The sequence below is a fragment of the Beta vulgaris genome, chromosome 8, assembly GCF_026745355.1.
Source record: "Beta vulgaris subsp. vulgaris cultivar EL10 chromosome 8, EL10.2, whole genome shotgun sequence".
Lineage (NCBI taxonomy): Eukaryota > Viridiplantae > Streptophyta > Magnoliopsida > Caryophyllales > Amaranthaceae > Beta > Beta vulgaris.
This window is the reverse complement of record NC_079209.1, coordinates 42,923,030-42,943,141: the sequence shown is the minus strand read 5'-3', so window position 1 is coordinate 42,943,141 and position 20,112 is coordinate 42,923,030. Positions and strand designations below refer to the sequence as shown.

The window sequence follows — 20,112 nt, the reverse complement described above, 5'->3', positions numbered from 1 at the left end:
ATACATGGATCATATAGAACTATATACTACTATTTTGTTAAGGGAACTACATAGATGTGGTTAGACCTCTCAACAATTATTTTATTGGTGCACGGATTTTAAGACATTATATAATTCTTAATATGTCTTATTTTGTTTAAGTAAAAATTATAAAAATTTGATATTATGAATCTATACATCGAGACGAATTTAATAAGACCATACATGACTATATTTTTACTTATAAAAAAATCAAAAAAATTGGTCAAAGCTAGTGATTTAATTTCTAAAAAAACAATATAACAATTAAATAAAAGCACTGAGATTAGTTGATTTTTTTTTATAAGGACTGAGATTAGTTGATAAAGCTCCCTAATTTTTTTAATACAAATATAGTAATCCCTCCATTGTCTCCTAAAATATTTTTGCTAAACCTCAACCTTCTTAACTTAGAATTTCCCAAAAATAGAACAAGAAGTCAAAAAACCCACTCACACTGTCACACAGACACTAAGCATCCCCAGACTCCTAAAGATGGCAGATTCATCACCCCCTCAAAAAAAACGCCACAATATTTTCACCTTCACCTCCATTCTTTTCCTCATCTCCATCTTCCTCATTCTCCTCGTTTTCCTGAGCAGTGAAAAAACTCTCAATCTCTTCATCTCTCCTTCCATCAACCCAGAAATCTTCGCCCAAACCAACACTACAACCGCCGCAACTCCACCCATTGTCGAACCAGAGTCTACATCGTTCGAATCAAATCAAATTTTTTCAAATGAAACCCATGTTGAGGAAAATGAAAATGTGGGTTTTGTTAACGGATCTATTGGTGAAAATGGGTCGGTTAAAGAAGAAGAAAAAGAGGTGGAGAAATGGGGTAAAAATTGTAACTTTTATATGGGTAAATGGGTTAAAGATGATGGGTACCCGGTTTATCAACCGGGTTCATGTCCTTTTGTTGATGAAGCCTATGATTGTCAGAGTAATGGAAGGCCTGATTTTGAGTTTATGAAGTGGAGATGGAAGCCTGATGATTGTGATCTTCCAAGGTAATAATTTTTGCTTTTTTAATGTTATTGGTAATTTCTTGCTTTATTGACGAAAAACTCGTACTCCATTCTAGAAACATTTATGTTAAAAAGCTCTCACATACAAATAAGAGAAGTATTTCGCTTATTTCAGTAAGTATAAGTTATAACACATGCAAGCAACTCACATAATATTTACACTTTTTCAACCCCCATCTTTCCCCAAGTTTGTTCTCAAAGTCCCTCGTTGGCTCGTTATAATTATTACAGCTATGAATATGCTTAAATGCTATAGCTCTATATAGGGTGTGTTTTTTTTTTTTTTGGTTTTTGGATGTGGTTCATAATGTCAATTAACTTAGCTTAAACTTTATGTGGTGTTTGATGAGTAGTTCAAATGTAGAATACAGCTAATGTCTATCAGTAAGTCATACTCTACTAATGTTTGTGATGTTTCTTGCATGCTCAAATGATGGTGCAAAACTTTCAGTAGCTCATACAGTTTATAGCCCAGTCCACTGGTGATTATCAGTAACCCCAATCATGCGTAATTAGTGACGGGATGGTGTATGGTGTGAAGCGTAACATATTGAATATGACAATTTGTATTTCTGATATGATGCTTTACATGGAAGAAAATTCTAGTCATTTTTTTTCTTGTTTGAATGGTTGTACTTTATGCTAGCTAGGGACTGAAATTATTCTGTTGGCAATGTGCTATGCAAATTTATCAGCAAATTGAAGAATGAGAATGGAGAGACCAGGTTAAGTATTCCCTAAACAAAGTTACGGTCAATGCTAATGAGCTTGTTTATGACATAAGAAGCAGCATTGTAGAGATTTCAAAGGGATTTGCATCATTATGGTGAGAATAAGTGACTGTGACTTAGCTATGAGACTTCATTTTGTTGAAACAGAATCATTATGTAGTCGCATATAGGCTATAGCCATATAGGTAGAGGTTGAATGAAACAAATGTGTCTCTTGTTCTTCGAGCTATTTCTGATAATGTTGTGGAAACTACTAATTACACAATAGGTGCTTCTTTCACTTGCTGCAAATTTTTATTTTAATTGCTGAGTATTGATGGAGAAGTTGCTTCATTTGAAATTACATAAGCTTGAACTTCTGATAAAAGTGCTCGTACTGGCAGTCACTTGTAGATTTTTTCAATATTTATTAGTTACTGAAAGAGGTAATTATTTGTATATTTAGGTTTTCAGTGGCAAAAGCTAATTGATCAGCTACTACCTGGCAGACTTTTAATGGCAAATCTGTTTGTCTTGCACTGCTATGGGTTGTAGCAAATTACTTAGAGGATTCTATACATAGGATTGGGATGAATCAATAAGGAAATATGTTGGGGTGTATTGTTTAGGGTTCTTGTATAATGATATGATTAAACCTGAATACACTTTGGATTGCTGATTTATATGATTACATCTTTCTGCTCGTAGTGTCAACCTCAGAAATTTTTTATGAAACAGCCAAAATTGGTTCATGAGAGCTCTTTTTTTTAGGGATTATCAAATTGTTTCTTAGGAATAGTTAACAACAACCACGAGAAAACAAATTCATGTTCACCTTGATGATTATCTGTTGCATACTTGTGTACAGTTCTTTGTCTAATTATTCTGGTATTTTCTGCTTTGGTTCAGTTTTTCCTGTACTCCCAACATTTTGTAAGAAGTTAATGGTTTTAATCTGTTGATTTTTTGATGTGAAAAGGGTCTTTGACTTCTTGATGTGTTATTGCTGCTTGTAAGCTTCATATTAATGTTCTTGTGGATGCCAGAACTAACTTTGTTATTCCCTTTGTTGAGTTGCAGGTTCAACGCAACTGACTTTTTGGTCAGAATTAGGGGTAAAAGATTAATGCTTGTTGGAGATTCTATGAATCGGAACCAGTTTGAGTCAATGTTGTGCCTTCTTCATGAGGGGCTTCCTGACAAGAGTAAAATGTATGAAGTACATGGATATAAAATAACTAAAGGAAGAGGTTTCTACATCTTCAAGTTTGTGGTAATTGCGATTTTCATATGCCTTTCTTTACAGTTATTTAGAATGCGAATTTGCATGCTTATCCATTTTGATTGTTAAGCTTCTGATGCATTTCCTGTCCATCTTTACGGTGACTAAATCAAATTGGCTCAGTTCTCTTGTTCTTTCATAACAGATAAGCCTTGTTTATAAGATCAAGAGTCAATTGGCAATAGCTTCTATGTTATGACAGGGTTATGGTTGGGTACATCTGACACCCTCGCACCCCTACTCCCTCTCCCCACTGTTTGTATGTCACTAAGGCAGGAGCCACATGTAGTCATCGAGGTCTGTTGCTGCCTGTAATGCTCTTCTTCCCTCGGTTTCGCCGTTGGAATTAACTTTGGTTACATTTGTGGTTTAATGCACATTGCTGTCTGTAGGGAGCAGTGAATCTACATCTTGTCTTCGACTGATCTGCACAAAATTTGCTGACTGCAATGTTTGTGCATATCTTAGAAATATGAGTGCTTCCTAATGCTTTGTGATGTAAACTTGTTTACGCAGGACTTTAACTGTACAATAGAATATGTGAGGTCCCATTTTCTTGTTAGAGAAGGAACCCGCATTAATGGACAAGGAAACTCAAACCCAACATTATCAATGGATAAAATTGATAAGACAGCTAGAAAGTGGACGCAGGCTGACATTCTTGTCTTCAATACTGGCCACTGGTGGACTCACGGGAAAACCTCGAGAGGGTAGGTATGCAATCATCCTTCCTTGAATTGTATAGTTAAAAACTTGTTAAGTGGGAGTGCAGAAGACTGAGTTTTCTTCATATGATAATCATAGGAGTGGGAAGCAATTCTATGGAATTTATGCCCCTGTAGATTGTCTCTGACCATTTACTGATTTGTCCCTTATAGATGTGCTACCACTGTCGTGGCACTTTGTGACTCGTGATCTCCAGTAAAATACTACTTGTTAGTGGATTCAGTTGGATTTACCTAATCCGAGATTTTTAGTTGTTCCCTTTCCTTCATTATTGATGTGGAGTTCTCTTGGTGCAGGAAAAATTACTACAAAGAAGGTGACTACGTCTATCCCAAATTCGATGCTGTAGAGGCTTATAGGAAGGCCTTGAAAACGTGGGGAGAATGGGTAGATAAAAATTTGAACCCTGCAAGGCAATTGGTTTTCTATCGTGCATACTCATCTCCACATTTCAGGTATCTTATCGATCAAAATAGTTCTCCCCATTTTCTTTGACTGTAATTTTGTAAGGCTGTAATTTGTTATTCTTTCAAAACAGGGGTGGAGATTGGGACTCTGGAGGTACATGCAATGGTGAAACGGAGCCCATATTAAGCGGGACTTTCTTGGATAGCTACCCGATAAAAATGAAAATTGTTGAAGATGTTATCCAACAAATGAAGGTTCCTGTGATATTACTTAATGTTACAAGATTGACAAATTTTCGCAAAGATGGCCACCCATCAGTCTATGGTAAGATGAGGCCAAAGGGGATGAAAGTTTCTACTAGAAAACAAGATTGCAGCCACTGGTGTCTTCCCGGTGTTCCTGATGCTTGGAACGAATTAATTTATGCAACTTTAGTTTACCAACAAACTGCTATCCGCCAAGTATAACAGGCTCAGCAACTTTAATTTTCGAGTGGGATATGATATCAATGTAATACTCGTAGTACATGTATTCATTATGCATTTCCATCTCAGGCCGTGTAAGAGGCTGTAAGGTAACCTACAGCATAGAGCCCGACCCAAAAATCTAAAATTCATTGTTTGTTAGTCACATTGACCTACCGTCATATTTTAGGTACTCTATATTGTAAAAAGTTATTCTCAGTATGATAACTTTATAGAATTCTCCTTTTGTCTTAAAAGTAAAAACTTGGTAGAATATATATATATTTATATATTACATTTATGCATAATATTATTTTAGGGCCCAGTTTTTGTACTTAGCAGGCATTGCAATACTCACAGTGATAGTCAAAAAATAGAAAGAAATCAAAGTTTTACAACTTGTGGAATGAGATTGCAAATAAGCCTTATAGAGGGTGCGTTTTAAACAAACGGATCTAAATATTGATTCGTGGTCCATTTCTGATTTTATGATATATTTGTACTTTATTAGATCTAACCAGCCTTGATTAGGCCTAATAAGCTTTGAAACATATTTTTGTAGATGAAGAGGATGTCTCCTAACAAGTTGAAATTATGTTGTGCTATAAGTTGATAACAAAGTTGTACTTCGGTTCGCGTAGAGAGAGTGGGAGACAATAGTGTTCTTGGATATTTCGTAAGGTAATAGTTAACATGGAGATCAAGATAAATATTATTTTCCACTCAGTACTGCTTCCTGCAATGGTTTTAGATTTATTGGAGTTGGTGGGTGAACGTATACACATTTTGAGAATTTGATAATTCTATGAAAAAACTGAAGTATCTTGCAATTGAGAGAGAGAGAGAGAGAGAGAGAGAGAAAATTAAAGAGAAAACTTTAGAGATCTTATTATGATATAAGAAATCTGATGTTTACAACATATGAGAAAGCTTATATACAAGAGGGTCTACATAACAAACAAGAAGGGTGTGAAAGAAGATTGTAACTAACTGATAACCGAATAATGATGAGGTGGCAAATAAATAACAAAATGGTTTAGATGAGTGTGAGCTAAATGAGCATGATGATTAACTTCTTGATCATCATCTTTACACCCTCCCCTCAAGCTAGAATTGAGGAGATGAGCCACAAGACCACGCTTGACAAATTAAAAAATGGTGTTGATGAGCCCCCAAAGCTTTGGTCATCAGATCAACAAGCTGAAGAGAAGATCTAACATTATGCAATGTGAGAAAACTAACTTGATAATGTTTCATAACATAATGACAATCCACATTTAGGTGTTATGTCCGTTCATGAAAAATAGGATTCTCAACAATGTGTTGAGTTGTTGTATTGTCACAGAACAAGGAAATAGGCTTAGGAACTAAAATGGACCGAACCTGGAGTAAAGCATCCAACTAAACCACTTCACTGGTAGTATAGCTCATGATTCTATATTCAGCTTCAGTGGAACTCTTTGAAACAACTTTCTGTTTTCTTTGTCTTCTAAGAAATAAGAGAAGAACCAAGAAAAACACAATAACCAGTATGAGACTTAGCAGAGAAAGCACAAGTAGCCCAATCTGCATCACTATAAGCTGTGAGAGAGAGAGATCGTTTTGAGAAGAACAAATCAATCCATAGTGTATATTACCCTTCAAATATCTCAAGACATGTAGATCAACAGTAAGATGAAGGACTCTTTGATCACTTAGAAACTGACTAAGTTGTTGAACCATATAGGATATGTCAGGACGAGTCATATTCAAGTATAATAACTTGCCAATAAGTCTCATGTACAACTCAGGATCATGAATAGGATCTCCTTCATCGGAACTTAAATCCATAGCCTTTGAAAAAGGAAAAGCTTCAGTCTTGTATTCAAGCATATTTCTTGCAGTTAACATATCAAGGATGTATTTCCTTTGATTGAGAAGGATACCAGAAGGATTTCTAAGTACTTCTATACCCAAGAAATAAGTCAATTCACCCAAATCCTTTATGGTAAAAGTTATTTGAAGAGCAACATTAAAAGTAGAGATTAATGGTAAACTAGAGTCGGTTATTAAAAGATCATCAACATAGGCCACCACCACAGTACAATGACCATCATCAGTCCTTGTGAACATAGAGTAATCATGTTTGGATTGTTGAAACCTAAAAGAAAAAAGAAACTTGCTCAACTCAAAATTCCATTGCCTAGCAGCTTGCTTTAGGCCCCATAGAGACCTTTTAGTTTACATACCAAACCATGATAACCTTTATAATACCCTAAAGGAGGCTGCATATATAAATCCTTTGTAACATAGGTATGCAAAAGGCATTATTAGTATCTACATGATGCAGAAACCAATCCTTGGCAGCAGCTAAAGCAATGAGAAGTCTGACAGTGGTGAACTTTGCAATTGGACTAAAAGTATGTTTATAGTCCTTGCCATGTAAATTTGTTTATCACCTCTTGCAACAAGTCTAGCTTTTAGCCTTTCTACAGTACCATCACGCCTGAATTTGGTTTTATAAACCCACTTGCAACCAATTACAGTTTTGCCAGGGGGGGTAAAGGAACAAGATCCCATGTATGATTTTTTCTAAAGTATCGAGTTCTTGTTGCATAGCCATGATCCAACCTGGATCATTTTTAGCCTGATGATAATAAGATGGTTCAACAGTACCGAGAACATTAGTTAGGATAATGAGAGTAGCAGATTCAAGACAAGATAAAATAGGCTCAGAAAAGACATTAGAGGAGGAAGAAGGACTAGAAATAGGTGGTTTGTGTATAGGTAATGTAGAACGTAGAATAAGATCATGAAATTTGGAAGGTTAAAATGTAGGACCTTAGATGCATAATGCGGAAAACCAAGTATCATATACTTGAACATCTATCCCAAGATCATTGCATAAATTAGTATGAATCAAATAATAGTATAGAAATATACCTCTTGATGCATGAATTCCTTTGCACACCACAACCTTCTAGTGGAGATTTTTTTAGAACGTCAAGCACCGTTCCTCTAGTATGGTCCACGAACAATACTTGGATCACCACGTATGCTAGTATGGAAGAGAGAAAACACTCTCTTACTTTTAGAGGTGATCGAGGGCCGAAAATGGGTGTCCAAAGCTAAGAGGAAAAATCAGATTTTTCTCTCAAAAAGATGATGTAAAAGATGCACTACTATGTAACCCCTAATACTAGTATATAGGAGAGGTTACAAGTAAGACTTCATTGGCCTCATAATGTCATACACTATGAGCCTAATAAACTCATAAGTTACATGTCTTTCCACCCACCATAAAATCGTCCAACCCATTTCACAAATGGGTTTGGATACTATCCAATGTCATTACTTGTGTGACCTCATAGAGACTCAATAATACAGTAGTTGGCCCAATCATATTAGTCCAAAAACCACAATTAGCTTCTAGCAAAACGTTGTGATCACTAATATTATTGAATATATTATCTCCATAATTATCCTAATATTATTTAGTTTATTACACTTGATCGAGGACAAAATCCTTCAATCTCCCACTTGTCTAAGAACAAGTGTGTAACCTTCAAATCCTTAAGTCGCTTAATGTCTAACTTGATGATATGATAACATCATATGTTCATCATACCAATATTCAAGTCGTTCCTTGAAATCTGAGTTCGAACTGTCGAAACAAATGATTAACTTCTTAATCCATTTGAGCACGGCCATGCATTTTCAGTTCTCACTCTTCAAGAGGCCAAGACACCAATCCTAACTCTTAGGAGGACTTATCCAATCTTGTATGACCAAAGCTCCCACTCAATTCATAGCAGTTCCGATCGCTGCTTTTATAACCTCCTTTTACGGCACGCGTTTTGCAGCGTAAAACATACTAATCCTTAAGTAAGAACAGTTCATACTCATGTCAAAGGAATCCACTAAAATATTAATAAGAGTCTCATAAACCTTTTAGAGAACTCCCACTAGGTCTGCCCAGCGTGTATCAACTATACAAGCCTATGCAAATGACTAGACATCTCCATGTCCCTATAGCCCATGAAACTGCGCTATCAATCAACTTGCAATCTAGTCCATGAAATGAATCATTTACGTTCAACTTAATGATTCGAACTAGGGACTAAGGTATATTATAACTCCTGTTCACTGGATAGAGTTCCATTTGTCAAATCACGTATTTGACAATTCTATCAAACGTTATAAAATACTTTGAACGTTTTATTTAATACTAAACCAAGATTAAATAAGAACAAAACTTTTATTGATAAACATAAACATAACATATCAAAGCGAGTAATTATAACTGTGAACTAATTAAAAGTAAATAGTACACAATTAAACCCACTCTCCTATATGCTTAAGCCCTATAGCCCTAGTATGACTCTCATGCTTGGGCTGTGGAAAGGTTTAGTCAAAGGATCGCGACATTGCTATCCGTATGAACCTTGCAAACTATTACATCCTTTCTCTCAACGATTTCTCGAATGAGATGAAACTTTCTAAGTACAGTTTACATCTTTGATGTGATCTTGGTTCCTTAGACTGAGCTATGGCACCATTGTTATCACAATGTAAAAATACCATCTCCAACACTAGGCACTACTCCTAGCTCCAGAATGAACTTCTTCATCCAAACGGCTTCCTTTGCTGCATCTGCGCAGCAATATACTCAGCTTCTGTGTAGAATCAGCGACAGTGCTTTGCTTTGAACTTTTCCAGCTCACTGCCCCTCCATTTAGACAAAAGATGAAACCAGATTGGGATCGGAAATCATCTTTGTCAGTTTGGAAGCTCGCATCTGTGTAACCCTCAACAATTAACTTACTTTCACCTCCATACACTAAGAAATTATCCTTAGTCCTTCTCAAGTACTTTAGGATATTCTTAGCTGCACTCCAGTGTGCGTCACCTGGATTTGATTGGAATCTGCTACACATGCTCAAGGCATATGAAACATCTGGGCGAGTACAAATCATGGAGTACATAATGGACCCTATAGCTGACGCATAAGGAACATTACTCATTCGCTTAATCTCATCAGGCCAAAGGACACTGAGTCTTGCTAAGCGACACTCCATGTTGCATGGGTAGGAAGCCTCTCTTAGAGTTTTCCATGTTGAACTTAGTGACGATCTTATCTATATAAGTTCGTTGGCTAAGTCCGATCATCCTCTTAGACCTATCCCTATAGATCTTGATCCCCAAAATGTACTCGGCGTTTCCGAGGTCTTTCATAGAAAAACAACTTTTTAACCATTCCTTGACTGACTCAAGCATGGGAATGTTTTCCTATGAGAAGTATGTCATCTACATACAAGACCAAGAAGACTATGTTACTCCCACTTTCCTTCTTGTAAACACAAGACTCTTCTCCTTTTTGAGAAAACCAAACTGTTTGATTGCTTCATCAAAACGAAGATTCCAACTCCGAGATGCTTGCTTCAATCCATAAATGGATTTTTGAAGCTTACATACCTCCTAGGATTTTCTGGATCCACAAAACCCTCCGGTGTGTCATATACACATCCTCTTTCAAGAACCCATTCAAGAAAGGTTTTGACATCCATTTGCCAAATCTCGTAATCATAAAAGGCGGCGATCGCTAGGAGTATCCGAACGGATTTAAGCATGGCTACCGGTGAAAAGGTTTCGTCATAGTCTATACCATGAACTTGCTTGAACCCTTTTGCAACCAACCTTGCTTTGTAAACCTGAATATTACCATCCTTGTCTGTTTTCACTTTGAAAACCCATTTGCAACCAATAGGTGTAACCCCATCGGGCAAATCTACCAAGTCCCATACTTGATTTTCAGACATGGATGCCATTTCGGACCTCATGGCTTCAAGCCATTTTTCGGAGTCTTCACTCATCAAAGCTTGCTTGTAAGTAGTAGGTTCCTCAAATTCTAAAATCATTATCTCAGAATTTTGGTTAACAAGAAATCAACAAACCTCTTGGTTGGTATTCTTGTTCTACTAGACTTACGAGGGGCTGCAACAGGAGAAATTTTCTTCTCAACAATTTGAGAATTTTCGCACGAATTAGATTCGAGTGGGACAGTAGGAGGTTCGTGTACGGGATGCACGTCCTCCAACACTTGGTCAGTTATGGGAGAAGATTCCTCCAAAGGAGGAACTACTTCAAGCCCAACATCTGGCTCTTGTGTCTGTTCTCTAACATAGGATGAACTATGTCCATTTGTTGCTCTTCTCGAACTTCTTCGAGAAATACATTACTCCCACTTGCCTTTTTGGAAATAAAATCTTTTTCCAAAAAGACACCACGACGAGCAACAAACACTTTGCCCTCAGTGCGATTGTAGAAGTAATAGCCCTTGGTTTCCTTGGGATAACCCACAAAGAAACACTTATCTGATTTAGGGGCGAGTTTATCTGAAAGTAAACGCTTTACATAAACCTCACACCCCAAATACGTAAAAAGACAAGTTTGGAACTTTTCCACTCCATATCTCATATGGTGTCTTTTCTACTGCCTTTGATGGAGTTCTATTAAGTGTGAAAGTATCAGTTTCGAGAGCATATCCCCAAAAGGATATTGGAAGATCAGCAAAACTCATCATAGACCGAACCATATCAAGTAGAGTTCGGTTCCTCCTTTCGAAACACCATTCAACTGAGGTGTTCCAGGCGGAGTGAGTTGTGAAAGAATTCCACAACTCTTCAAGTGATCATTAAACTCTTGGCTCAAATATTCACCACCACGATCGGATCGCAGTGCTTTGATTGTTTTGCCAAGCTGGTTTTGGACTTCATTTGGAATTCTTTGAATTTTCAAATGATTCCGACTTATGCTTCATTAAATAGACATATCCATATCTACTTAAATCGTCCGTAAAAGTAATGAAGTACCCAAACCCTCCCCTAGCTTTTGTGCTCATTGGTCCACATACATCAGTATGTATTAGGCCCAATAGATCACTGGCTCTTTCACCCTTTCCAGTAAAAGGTGACTTTGTCATTTTACCCATTAAACATGATTCACACACATCAAATGGCTCAAAGTCAAAAGATGTTAGAAGTCCATCTTTATGTAACTTCTGAATGCGTTTCGCGTTTATGTGTCCTAAACGACAATGCTATATATGTGTGTGTGTGTGTGTGTGTGTGTGTGTGTGTGTGTGTGTGTGTGTGTGTGTGTGTGTGTGTGTGTGTGGGTGTGTGTGTGTGTGTGTGTGTGTGTGTGTGTGTGTTTGTTGTGTTGTGTGTGTGTGTGTGTGTGTGTGTGTGTGTGTGTGTGGTGTGTGTGTGTGTGTGTGTGTGTGTGTTGTTGTGTGTGTGTGTTGTGTGTGTGTGTGTGTGTGTGTGTGTGTGTGTGTGTGTGTGTGTGTGTGTTGTGTGTGTGTGTGTGTGTGTGTTGTGTGTGTGTGTGTGTGTGTGTGTGTGTGTGTGTGTGTGTGTTGTGTGTGTGTGTGTGTGTGTGTGTGTGTGTTGTGTGTGTGTGTAATTAGTATCGTTTGATCTATGTTTTTTGCTGTCTATATTAATAACATCTTTGTCTAAGTCTAGAAAATATAGACCATTAGATCTTTTAGCAGTGGCATAATAAAACATTGAATTCAAATAAACAGAGAAACAACATTTCTCAATTGTAAATGAAAACCCTTCATTATCCAAAACAGGAATACAAAACACAATTATAGTCCCCAACTGCAAGCCAAGGACCCTTCATAGTCATAGCCACCTCCTCCAATGCCCTCCATAGAAGCTTTCTTTCTTTTGCATCATTTTCAACATAAATTAATGTACAGTGGAAAGAAGCTGCTTCACTAACTGGGTGGATCAAATAATGAATGTACTGAGCTGAACAACTTAGAATCATAACATTAAAGTTGTTTGGATTCCAAGACAACACTAGTCTACCTCATTTATGATATGCTGAGTTGGACGTAAAACACCAACCCTTAAACAGACTACGGTAAAGCTGCCCCATGTTTTGAGCTTTCACCTTAGTTTCCACAAGGCCAACCATACCAACTCTTTGCCCATTTAAGAGCACTTTCACATCCTTCTTCTTCTGTTGGTTGTTGACCCCTCTCACATTCCAAAGTAAAATTTAATCCATGATCAACAGGAGGATGACTACCTCCTGCCCTCTCTTCTACCCATGACTTACATTGCACCATATACCAACCATTACTGCCCCTTCTGAAGAATTATCCTTAACCACTCTATTATCATCTTCTGCTTCTTCTACTTCTAGAGCTTCAAAGTTACTCTGCCTTGTTGCTTCTCCTAGAGAATTTAAGCACCTTCTAGCTGGATTTTTAACATGCTGAAATTCATGCTTTTCAGCAGGCTTAGTGCTCTTTTCTTGCACCACTAACTTCTTCACTCTCCATTCCTGCCTTCCTACTAGTCTAGTACATTTACTAGTTTCATGTCTCATTTTCTTACACTTATCACACACAGAAGGTTTCCATTCATAGTGAATTGGAATCACAATCAAATCTTCCCTATTGCTGCGGTTAAAAACTGCCCTATTGCTGCGTTTTTGGGAGCGCAGCAATTAAGGGCGCAGCAATAGGTAATTAATATATTGCTGCGGTTTTAAACCGCAGCAATATCTGACATATATTGCTGCGGTTTTTACCTAAAACCGCAGCAATATTAGTATTTTATATTAAAATAGTACAACATATATTGCTGCGGTTTTTTACTTAAAACCGCAGCAATATACGTTGGGCAGAAAAAAAAAAAAAATTTTATTTTGACATCAGATTTGGAAAATAAAAAGGTTGAAATAAAATAAAACATTACTTATTGAAACTAATGACAACAAGTTATTATATAAAATTAAAAATATAAAAAAAACACAAAAAAAAAACATATTATGTTATTACTTTTTTTGAAGGCAGATTATAAAAAATCTGCTATGTAACTTCAAAAATAAAAAAACAAATTTATACTATAAATAAAATAAGATAATACAATAAAACACTAGATCTGAAAATATTACAACAATAATAACCAAAATAACAATTACAAAAATAACAACAGAAAATAATAACAGAAAAAAAAACACAAAAATCTGAAAAAATAATCTAAAAAAGAAACCGAAAGCCCAAGAAGGTCGTCGACTAGCGCGAGGTTGGGGCTTTCTTTATCTCGATCTGAACGGCCGACGAGGGATTGACTTCGACCGACGAAGCAATCGAACAGGCGACGACGGAACGACTTCAACCGACGAAGAAATCAAACATGCGACGAGGGGACGACTTCGACCGACGAAGAAATCGAACAGCCGACAAAGGAATGACTTCGACCGACGAAGAATTCGAACAGCCGACGAAGATTTCGGAAAGCCGATGAAGAAATCGAACACCCACAATGAAAACGACGAAGAAATGGAAAAGCCGACGAAAAAGAAATCGAACATCCGACGAAGAAACGAGATAGATCTCATAAAATCACCCAATTTGAGAATTGATGTGTTGATTCATTCGAAGAATTGAGATGAGAGGCGAAAAATTGAGAGTGAGAGGGGAGAGAGAGAGGCGTGAGAGGAGAGAGAGAGGAGAGAGAGGAGAGAGAGGAGAGAAAGTTGAAAAACGGCCGAGAGAAAAAAAAAAAGAGGTTGAGAGATAAGGAACCCTAACAGCATACTTTTAATATTTGACAACATAAAGCCCAAACCCGCGCGTCCTTTTTTTTAAAAAAAAAAGCATACAATATTGCTGCGGTTTTGGGCGGGAAACCGCAGCAATATTTTTAAAAATATTTTTTTTATATTGCTGCGGTTTCCCGCCCAAAACCGCAGCAATATTAGTCTTTCCAGGCCCCACATTTTTTTCAAAATGTATCCATTGAACAATATTGCTGCGGTTTTGGGCGGGAACCGCAGCAATATAGTTATTTTCTATTTTTTCTTTTTTTTTGCGTGTAATATTGCTGCGTATAGGTTAAAAACCGCAGCAATATCACCGCATCAAATAACATTTATTCTACTAGTGTCTTGATGTAACTTCTGCATGCGTTTCGCGTTTATATGTCCTAAACGACAATGCCATAAGTAAGGATATATATATATATATATATTATATATATATATATATATAATATATATATAATATATAATATATATATATTTAATATATATATATATATATATATATCTGTGTGTGTGTGTGTGTGTGTAATTAGTATCGTTTGATCTATGTTTTTTGCTGTCTATATTAAGAAAATCTTTGTCTAAGTCTAGAAAATATAGACCATTAGATCTTTTAGCAGTGGCATAATAAAACATTGAATTGAAATAAACAGAGAAACAACATTTCTCAATTGTAAATGAAAACCCTTCATTACCTAAAATAGGAATACAAAACACAATTATAGTCCCCAACTGCAAGCCAAGGACCCTTCATAGTCATAGCCACCTCCTCCAATGCCCTCCATAGAAGCTTTCTTTCTTTTGCAGCATTTTCAACATAAATTAATGTACAATGGAAAGAAGCTGCTTCACTAACTGGGTGGATCAAATAATGAATGTACTGAGCTGAACAACTTAGAATCATAACATTAAAGTTGTTTGGATTCCAAGACAACACTAGTCTACCTCATTTATGATATGCTGAGTTGGACGTAAAACACCAACCCTTAAACAGACTACGGTAAAGCTGCCCCATGTTTTGAGCTTTCACCTTAGTTTCCACGAGGCCAACCATACCAACTCTTTGCCCATTTAAGAGCACATTCACATCCTTCTTCTTCTGTTGGCTGTTGACCCCTCTCACATTCCAAACTAAAATTTAATCCATGATCAACAGGAGGATGACTACCTCCTGCCCTCTCTTCTACCCATGACTTACATTGCACCATACCAACCATTACTGCCCCTTCTGAAGAATTATCCTTAACCAATCTATTATCATCTTCTGCTTCTTCTACTTCTAGAGCTTCAAAGTTATTCTGCCTTGTTGATTCTCGTAGAGAATCTAAGCACCTTCTAGCTGGATTTTTAACATGCTGAAATTCATGCTTTTGAGCAGGCTTAGTGCTCTTTTCTTGCACCACTGACCTCTTCACTCTCCATTCCTGCCTTCCTACTAGTCTAGTACATTTACTAGTTTCATGTCTCATTTTCTTACACTTATCACACACAGAAGGTTTCCATTCATAGTGAATTGGAATCACAATCAAATCTTCCCTCTCATTAATGAACTTTAAAGTTTTTGAAAACTTTGTCCTGTGTTCACCTCCACCATGACTCTTGCATATTGTAACCTATCCCTGTTACTAGTAGCCTGATCCACTTTAATCATTTTTCCTATAGGTTTTATGATTTTCTCCAGATAAGAGAGCCCCTAGTATTTAAAATCAAGTAATAACTGTGTCCATATAGGCAATACATTCACATCTTCTTTGCATATATCTACCTCAGCAGTCCAACGTTTCAATATCATGGGTTTACTATCAAAGAAAGGAGGATTACCAGCAAGAATGAGATCCCTCTTTTCCATAGAGCTAAACCTAACCACATAAATTCCTTCTTTAAGCAAAGCAACTTTCTCCACCCCATGGTTGCGCTAGATTCTTCTAAAGAATCCTTCCATGGCATGTATTGGTGGATCAACCTCCACCACATAGCAATACAAAGCAGAGTTCCAGTAATCTATTTCTTCTTGGACATCTTCTATTCCAATCCTAACCACATTTCCATTATCATTTTTAGGAGAAAACAAAATAGGTACAGGTTCAATATTACCTTCATGAACATTTTTATCTTGTGAGATTCGCTCCTCAGATTTTTGGATTGTCTCAAGCCAATCCGAAAAATTATCCCTAAGAAGAGATTGTTGTTGGAGAGTCCTTAATGAAGTGTTCAGAGATAGACATTCACCCTGCTGACCTAATCCATCGACCGTGCTCCCGGGAGCACAGTGTGCTACGTGCTCCCGGATAAAACGCAAATAAAAACAAACAAAACGCAGATATAAAAAACTCTACATATATAATAGAACATTTAGTTAACCAATATAGAACATATTTTGCGCGGAAAAACAAAGACAGAAATCAACATATTAAAACCCCTAAACTCATTTGAAATTCCAATTACTCTCACTTCCACAACCAACTTTCACAAACCACGATTTTCTCTCACTTTCTCTCTCAAAAAAACTGACCATTTTCTCTCACTTTCTCTCACAAAAACGAAATTAAACAAATTCTACAAAATGGAAGATCAATCAAAGAAGCAAATTGAACAACAATATGTCAGAACAAAGAGGTATAACACATTCATGATCATCTTGAATTTTAGGTTTGATTTTACTTTCGAATTAACATTATAATTTACTGAAAATATTCATGGGAATTTCGTTGCAAATGAACAGAAAACAAACTTCAATATCTCAAACACAATCTGCATCTTCTACGAAAGAAAATGAAGTGTAAGTTCTACCATCTTAATTCTTATGTTCAGTTTTGATGGAAAAAATGTTCTATTTTCATGACCTAGATGTCCTATTTAATAAATTCAAATTTTGTGATTTGAAGTTTTTTTTCATGTTCTATTTTCATGCCCTAGATGTTCTAAATCATATGTTCTATTTTGTAAACGAAATGTTCTATTTCGTATGTTCTATTGTTAGTGGCTACATGTTCTATTTCGTATATTCTATTTTCATGACCTAATATGTTCAAATTTTGTAAACTGAATGTTCTATTTCATATGTTCTACTTTAGTAAACTGAATGTTCTATTTCATATGTTCTATTTTGTAAACTGAATGGTCTATTTCATATGTTCTATTCTGAATGGCTACATGTTCTATTTCTTATGTTCTATTGTCATGACCTAGATGTTCTATTCTTATGCGAACAATGTTCTATTTTATAAACTCAATGTTCTATTGTCAATGGCTACATGTTCTATTCTTATGAGAAGAATGTTCTATTATCATGTTCTTGGATGATTGCATATGTTCCATTTTCAAGAACTCAATGGTCAATTAAATATGTTCTATGTGTTTTATGTTCTATTTTATGAACTGAAAGTTCTATTTTTATAAACTAAATGTTCTAACTGTATGAGATTAATGTCCTATTCACTATTTCATGTTCTATTGATTTATGTTCTATTTCAAAAGTTGAATGTTCTATCATATTGCCTTGTTCTATTGCATATGTTCTATTTTCAAGAACTCACTGAACAATTAGCTATGTTCTATGTTTTATATTCTATTTTATGTACTGGATGTTCTATTCTCATAACTTTGATGTTCTATTTTGTGAACTAAATGTTCTATTCTTCTGGTATTACTTGTTTATTTCAGTAATGCTGATCAAGAGATGTTAACACCACAATCTCAATCACTATCACAGTCATCAACTCTGCCACTAACTCAACCTATACAACCAATCCAAACTCAACAACTCACTGAACAAACACAATCATTAACCCAACCATTGATACAAACTCAATAACTCACTGAACAAACACAACCCACTGAATCAACAACATTGCCCACTCAAAAGCAGATTAGAACCAAAAAAGAACAGATTGACGAACCAAAAAAGAAAAAGTTCAACAGCACGACCCAAAATGAAGAACAAACAAAAAGTGAAGCACCAACACCATCACAGCCACAAAAAAAAATCCTACAACGCGAGACACACGGCTTCCAAATTCATGGAAATAGCAAAACAATTGACAGATGCACAAAAGCAAGAAGTGCATGAAATGGGTTTTGCACCACTCTTAAACCTCGACTTCCCACAATACAGTACAACATTCACACAATACTTTGTTGACCACTTCAACATTAGTAGGTGTTCAGTTATGCTTGAAGGACAAGAAGAACTCACAATAAATGAAGAAGATGCACATTCTGTGTATGGACTACCAATTGGTGGTCAAGAGGTAAAGGAGGTAAAATCAGAAAATGTGTTGAACCACATGGAGTTCATGACACTTTGGAGACGACATCTGAATATTAGAGGTGGTAGTCCAACCATTACATATGTTATATTCTTATAACTTGGATGTTCTATTTCATGAACTGGATGTTCTATCTTATTGCCTTGAGTTCTGTTACATATGTTTTATTTTCAACAACTGAATGAACTATTAAATATGTTCTATGTTTTATGTTATTTTTTATAAACTGGATGTTCTATTCTTATAACTTGGATGTTCTATTTCATGAACTGAATGTTCTATCTTATTGCCTTGAATGTTCCATTACATAGGTTCTATTTTCAAGAACTGAATGAACTATTAGATATGTTTTATGTTCTATTTTCTAAGTTGGATGTTCTATTATTATAACTTTAATGTTCTATTTCTTGAGCGGAATATTCTATTACATATGTTCTATTTTATGAAGTGGATGCTCTATTCTTATAAACTAAAATTTCTATTTTATGTTCGATATTTGATGGATAAATGTTCTATTTTAGTTACCTAAATTATAATGTATTTGCAAATTAAAGACATGTTTGAAGCAAATTATAATGTTCATCTACATTTATAAATGGTAGTCCAACCATTCAGCAGTTGGAGGCATGTTTGAAGGAAAATGTACCTGTCACTGAACACTTCAAGACAGACTTCCTTGTTTTTGCTGTCAACTGTCTCATCAAGTCAACAACAAATCCAAAAGCGAACACAAAGTTTCTTAAATCTGTTATAACTGCTGATGATATAAGTCATCTGGACTGGTCCAGATATGTTGTTGACAGCTTGATAACATCAGTTAAAGAACTGAGGAACGACGGTAAAAGTTATTTCACTGGACCAGTGCCCTTCATGATGGTAAATTCCTTTTTCTCTGAACAATTTTTACATTATGTATGATAATGTTCTGTTTTATGTTCTTTTCCCTTTGAGAATATGTTCTATAAGCTCAAGTTCTATAATGTTCTATCCAATCAACTAAAAATGTTCTAATTGTATATATTATACTATATTATTTTCTATGTTTTAAGTATATATATGCTACATGTTCTATATTGAAGGTTCTACTTTTATGACAGATATGTTCTATTGTATATTATTTCCTATATTCTAAATATATATACTATATGTTCTAATTTATTAAATAAATGTTTCAATTATATGAACTAGTTGTTCTACTTCTATACATGTTCTTTTTCATGCCCTGTTTGTTCTATTTATACAATAACAACTAATGCCTTCTTTGATTTCCAAAAGCTTTACTATTTTGACCGTGTGAGGGTTCAGAACAAGACATTCCCAAGAGAATTCCCGATCATATCATGCTAGAAGAAGAATATGATCAGGCAAAGAATGAGAATAGAGGAACAACAAGGATTTGGGAAAGGTCTTGTTCTAGCAAGAATTGAACAACAACAACAACAATCACTTGCTCTACTACCAGTGCCACCACAACCACCACAGCAACCAACTATGCAACAACAACAAATTCAACCTGATCTTCATCAACCTATACAACAACTTCAACTCCCACCACCACCACAACCCGAACAAGCAACAACAAGCAGCCACTAGGAG

At 35.9% G+C, this 20,112-nt stretch overlaps 2 protein-coding genes across 2 annotated transcripts; one reads left to right on the top strand and one right to left on the bottom strand.

Moving 5' to 3' along the window:
* Positions 1–438: 438 nt before the first annotated feature.
* Positions 439–4,947, top strand: LOC104901570 (protein trichome birefringence-like 5). The gene is made up of 5 exons (XM_010689159.4): positions 439–1,031; positions 2,840–3,032; positions 3,558–3,751; positions 4,064–4,222; positions 4,306–4,947. Exons 1-5 carry the CDS (start codon positions 514–516, stop codon positions 4,640–4,642), a joined length of 1,401 nt encoding a protein of 466 aa, XP_010687461.2. The 5' UTR covers positions 439–513; the 3' UTR covers positions 4,643–4,947.
* Positions 4,948–6,040: 1,093 nt separating this feature from the next.
* LOC125492753 (uncharacterized mitochondrial protein AtMg00810-like) lies at positions 6,041–13,027 on the bottom strand. Its single transcript, XM_057391556.1, has 2 exons — positions 12,762–13,027; positions 6,041–6,779 (listed from the first exon to the last, which is right to left on the bottom strand). The coding sequence occupies exons 1-2, from the start codon at positions 13,025–13,027 to the stop codon at positions 6,041–6,043; spliced, it is 1,005 nt and encodes a 334-aa protein (XP_057247539.1).
* Between the last annotated feature and the right edge of the window lie 7,085 nt (positions 13,028–20,112).